The following is a 5,730-nucleotide window of genomic DNA, read 5'->3' on the forward strand; positions in this document are numbered from 1 at the left end:
AGCTTTACCTTAACTTACCAAGTACTTACTGTTTGCATGTTACAAGACAGCATTCTGGCCTGTGAAGATTTTGTAGCCCAATAAGAAGGCAAATGGCAGAGGGCAGCTGGGATGAACAGCTGTTCAGTCAGTGTATCGGTAGACGGGCGGAAGGAAGGTTGAACGCAGATCTGACCAGAGTCAACTGGAAGAAGAGATAGGGTTTTTTTGTTCTGTTTTGTTTGAATTGCATTTTCATTTGGTTTGTGTGCAAGCGGTGCTGTGCATATGGAGATAGATCACAGGACAACGTGCAGGAACTGGTTGTCTCTTTCTACCCTGTGGGTCCTGTGAATCAAACTTGTCAGGCTTGGTGGCGAGTGCCTTTGTCCCCTGCTCCATCCTGCCAACCCTGAGGAGATAGCTTTGGAAACTCAGTGTTAGTTTAGATGGTGTGGTGTGTACCAAGTGTGAATAGGCCAAGAACTAGTTCCTCTAGGCTTTGTTTTGGCTAACGATGCGGCACCAGCCCCATGCTGCCTGTTCTCATCTGCGCCTTACCCCGGATGTTCAATAAAGCCCCTGGCTTGTGTCTGTCCTACAGGTTCGTTATGCCACCTGGAGCATCATAATGGACTCTGTGGTGCCCTCTGACAAGGGCAACTACACTTGCATCGTGGAGAACGAGTACGGCAGCATCAACCACACCTACCAGCTTGATGTTGTGGGTAAGAAGGCCAAGGCTAAGGTGGCAAGGGTCAGCTGGAGGGAAGGGCAGGGTGGGAAAGGCAACCTTGGAATCTGAAGCCCTAGGGATGGAATCTGGACATTTGGCATGATACTTCCTTCCTTAAACCTCACTTTTCCCTCCCTCATTCCTTCTCCTCCTTCCTGTCCTCTCTTCCTTCCTTCCTTCCAATTTGAGATACAAATTGGACTTCAGCTCATTCTGTTGTACAGCCTGACCTTGAACTCATGGTGATCCTCCTGCTCCAACCTCAAGTGCTAGGATTACAGGCATGGGCCTGCCTTAAGCCTCGTTTTTCTTTTCATCTCTCTTTTATTTTATTCATTCATTCATTTATTTGGAACAGGGTCTCTTTACGTATCCCTGGCTGTCCTGGAACTTGTCAAGTAGACCAGGCTGACCTTGAACTCACCTGAGATCTCTCTACCTGCCCTGCCTCTTGAGTGCTGGGATTAAAGGCATGCCCTACCATTCCTGACATAGCTTGATGCAGTGCTGGGAACTGTAGCATTAGAGTAGTTTTTGCTTAATGAACACCACTAACATACCAGGGTCCTTCATTCATTCATGCCCTGAACTTTGTCCTTTGTGTCCTTACAGTAGAGACACAATCTGAGTAGCTAGCTAAAGGCCAGGTGCACACACGGAGGTGCCTCTGAGTAGCTAGCTATAGGCCACACAGAGGTGCAGAGGCCAAGTGAATCCCAAGCATGTCTCCTCGGTGGCATTTCGGAAGACAAGAACAATATGTTGTTTGTCTCAGGGCTGTGATTGTAGAGGTTGTGGGTCTTCTGTTCGGGGACTGTGTGGGCCAGAGCCTCACAACCAACACCTCCCTCGGCATTGAGGTAGTTCAGGAAGAAGATTGTGGTCTGGAAGATCTGGGGCAGGCCTAAGATACTGAAATCTGGGGTGCGTCTCTATTTAGACAAGAGATTTGGTTGTGCCTGAAAATGTGGGTGCAGGACTAGAGGAAATGGCATCCCTTCCCTCAAATCAGGCTCAAGGGGCTGGAGTTTAGCAGAGCCACCGGGACGGGTATTGAAAAACCAAGGTAGACCCTGTCTCTGCCAGCATCCCACCCAGGACCAGGCCATTGACGGGTCTAACGTGTCCATCCTCTCCCTTGCCCCACAGAGCGATCCCCTCACCGGCCCATCCTTCAGGCAGGGTTACCTGCCAACAAGACAGTGGCCCTGGGCAGCAACGTGGAGTTCATGTGTAAGGTGTACAGCGACCCACAGCCTCACATCCAGTGGCTGAAGCACATCGAGGTGAACGGAAGTAAGATTGGCCCGGACAACCTGCCGTACGTCCAGATCCTGAAGGTAATCTTAGCCTCATTCTTGGCCAGTATGCTGGAAAGGTGACCAGGTGTCCCCTGGGGCTCAGCGCCTACTGGGATTGAGGCTCAGCCTGACCCACAAGGTGCATACACCATCTTAGTAAGGATCTAGCCACAGGCTGGTGACAGCAGAAGGTTGGGGGGAGCTGGGGACAGAGGGCGGGGTGAGTGATAATAGTTGCTGCTTTCTAAAGAGCCTTGAGAGTGAGCCAGGGTCTCGGATCAATTACCTAAGGAAGGCATTGAGACTCTTGCTTGCTTGTGGTCCTAACACCACAGCCTTCCAACAAGTGTTTCCCAGTATCTGCCCTGCTTACTTCCTAAGTTACAGTTGTTTGGCGCCAAGGTAAATGATAAGGGTATTGCTCGAACATCTGGAAAAGTCAGTGCCCTGTATAAATTCTGAGGCGTTTGAGGAATAATGGCATTTTCTTCCTTTTTCCTCTCACTCCCAGACTGTCATTGTCCCTGAATGCTCCATTAATCCAGGGAGGTAATTGGCTAAGTCTCCAGCGGATCTTGCGGCAGGAATAACCAGAAGTTAGATTTCATCTTCCCTCCCCTGCCTTGGTTGTCCTAGAGATTTACTGGCTGTCCCTTTTCTTTGCCCCTGGTGCTGAGACTATTCTGGAAGACAGGGGGCCAGCTCTAACTTTGGGCCTTGGAGATCCGTCTCTGATTACAAGTCCCCACCCTGGCCTGGTAGAGGAAGTTTTACACAGACAGAATATTTGCTTTGGACCGTGACCCTCCCCCCCCTTCCTTCATCTTGTTTCCCCTTCCCCCCCCCTTTTTCTTCTTTGTTTCCCTTCCCCCTTTCCCTTCTGTCCTGCGTTTAGCCCTTCCCTTTCCATCCATTCTTACTAGTGGTTTCATTTTGTCCCACTCAGAGAAGGAAGATGGGAGGTCCCAGTGTCTCCCTTACCTTGGCTCCTTGGGCCTGACTGGAAGTTACCCCAGGAGCGCAGTGTGGCCACATCTCAGTGTTTGCCCAACTGACTCATGTGTCGTTGGTTTGTTCCAGCATTCGGGGATTAATAGCTCGGATGCGGAGGTGCTGACCCTGTTCAATGTGACAGAGGCCCAGAGCGGGGAATATGTGTGTAAGGTTTCCAATTATATTGGTGAAGCTAACCAGTCTGCGTGGCTCACTGTCACCAGACCTGTGGCAAAAGGTAATGTGGAGATGGACGGGACCCTATACCGGGTACTTGATTTAGGCCCCACACTGCTGGGGCAGGTTGGGAAGTCAGCACCAACTCGGCCTTTCTCCTACTATGTTCTAATGCCCAGAGCCATGGAAAAATCCCTGGCTTGGGAGGTTGGTTTGGTTTGGTACTGTGTTGGTTATCTGTGGCTCCCTTTGTGCCTCATGTGTTGTGTTCTCATTCTCTCTCTCTCTCTCTCTCTCTCTCTCTCTCTCGCTCTCTCTCTCTCTCTCTCTCTCGTGTGTGTGTGTGTGTGTGTGTGTGTGTGTACTTATGCCCATCCATGCACTTATGGGATAGTCTTTTCTGTTAGGAATGATACTTTAGACTGAAGTTTTAAATGGTGGCAAAGAGAAGGGACCAGGGAGTCTCTTTCAAAGACCTGTATCTTCAGGTCGTGTGTGTGTGTGTGTGTGTGTGTGTGTGTGTGTGTGTGTGTGGCGGGGGAGACTGCCTTTCTTTCCCTGCCATCTGTCTGTCTGTACCCACTGACTCTCCTTACCTAAAACCAAACAGCCCCCACCTGCCAGGCCCCATTTCTCCATGCTGCCCACTGCCCGCATGCTTGGCTGGGCCAGTGACTGCCAGCGTCTGGTGAAGGGTCATAACCAGCCGTCTTCTCCTCAGGTCTGCAGGAGCGCCTCCCTCAGGGCCTCACTCTTTTCCTCTAACAGGTCTCGCTGCCTGGTGGTTTCTGCTGCCTTGTTGCAAAGGAGATGCTGGGGAGCGTTCTCTTCCTCTGGTTTTGGTCCCCTTCTCTGTCCCCTCGGTGTCTCTGTCTCTCTGAGGTCTCATGTCCTATGCTTGTCCATTTTGCTTCCGTTGTTTCTTCTAGACTGCTGGAGTTAATACCACCGACAAGGAAATGGAGGTGCTTCATTTACGAAATGTCTCCTTTGAGGATGCGGGGGAGTATACGTGCTTGGCGGGTAACTCTATCGGACTCTCCCATCACTCTGCATGGTTGACCGTTCTGGAAGGTATACACTGCACTGATCCTTTCCATGTCCTGCTTTTGCCATGGGAGCAGCGCATCCATTATAGGACCAGGGAGAGGCAGGAAGGGATGACTCCCGTCTGCTGTGTGCCCTTTTCTGCTCCAGCTCTGAGGCATATGCAGGGGGTTCCTGGAGTTTTTCAGGAAGCCATGGGGTAGCCTCCCCCGCCCATCTATATCCGGCTTTCTCCCTGGTCACTGTAATGCATGCTTGAGCTCTGGGTTTACCTTGTGACAGTGCTTTCCAGCACAGGCTCCTTCCATCCTTGGGGATAGCATCTTCCTTCAGCCGCTTGATACCGAGGTTTTGAATTACTGGGACTTCTTTAGCCGGTCCCAAGAGTGTCAGCAAGAAAAGCCCTGGACCTCTTCTCCACGAACACAGGTTCTCAGCCAACTGAAGCTTACCACTTCTATTGGGTGCTGCTGGCCCACTCTGCATTCTGCTGCTCTTTGACTGGCATGCCTGGATAGCAGCAAACTTGAGCTACCTCGGGAAAGACCCAACGGTGCCGTGGTGCCCATTTGACCTCTCTGACTCATCCCTTCCCAAGTAGGGAGATCTGTGTCCCATGTACCAGCCAGGAAGGAAGGAGCCTGCAGCCTTGCTGGGTGGTGGGCTGGTGACACAGGACCAGTATGGTTTTGCATGCATGTGGCCTGCCTGCTGCTGCTCTGCAGCTGCTACCTTGCGTTCCTTCTCTACTCCTCCCTTCCACCTTGCTTGCCCAGGAGCCCCACTGCGCCACTGCTTGCAGAGAAGTAGTGTTCTCGCCCCTGTCTCTGTTGAGTCAATGCTTCCTGTGAGTCCTCATTTTCTGACACCGAGGGAAGAGACAAACAGCTCTTTCCCTGTCATCGACTCCGTTTCCTTGTTGGGCTGGGAGGACTCCCAGGGTGTCGTTTCCTCTTCGGATGGCTAAGGTTTGAAAGGGGAGGGCTGTAGGAAGAGGGCTGTATACATGCAGGGAAGAGGTTCCAGCAGATAGACACTATTTCTGCAACGGCAAGTGGGGATAAGTATGTGTCTTAGTCAGGGTTACTACTGCTGCCTTGAAACACCATGACCAAAAGCAGCTTGGGAAAAGGAAAGGGTTTATTCAACTTATACTTCCATATCACACTTCATCATCAAAGGCAGTCAGGGCAGAAGCTTAAACAGGGCAGGAACCTGGGGGCAGGAGCCAATGCAGAGGCCATGGAGGAGTGCTGTTTACTGGCTTGCTCTTCATGGCTTGCTCAGCCTGCTTTCTTATCGAACCCAGAACCACCAGCTCAAAGGTGGCCCCGCCCACACCGAACTGGGCCCTCCCCCCATTAGTCACTAATAAAAAAAGTGCCATGCAGGCTTGCCCTCAGCCCGCTTTTATGGAGGCATTATTTTCTCAGTTGAGGTTCCCTCCTCTCAGATGACTTTAGCTTGTGTCAAGTTGACATAAAGCTAGCCAGGACA

General features: G+C 51.4%; 1 protein-coding gene across 14 annotated transcripts in view; it reads left to right on the forward strand.

Annotated features, from left to right (window-relative positions):
• Fgfr1 (fibroblast growth factor receptor 1) overlaps window positions 1-5,730 on the forward strand; it is a 55,143-nt gene that overhangs the window by 41,729 nt on the left and 7,684 nt on the right. For all 14 annotated transcript variants that reach the window (XM_005362454.3, XM_013352017.2, XM_013352021.2 and 11 more), the window contains 3 exons: window positions 584-707; window positions 1,865-2,055; window positions 4,116-4,260. In XM_005362454.3, the coding sequence (XP_005362511.1) occupies window positions 584-707; window positions 1,865-2,055; window positions 4,116-4,260 (460 nt within the window). The remainder of the gene's footprint in view (window positions 1-583; window positions 708-1,864; window positions 2,056-4,115; window positions 4,261-5,730) is intronic.

This window comes from Microtus ochrogaster, linkage group LG7_11 (assembly GCF_000317375.1).
Source record: "Microtus ochrogaster isolate Prairie Vole_2 linkage group LG7_11, MicOch1.0, whole genome shotgun sequence".
Taxonomy (NCBI): domain Eukaryota; kingdom Metazoa; phylum Chordata; class Mammalia; order Rodentia; family Cricetidae; genus Microtus; species Microtus ochrogaster.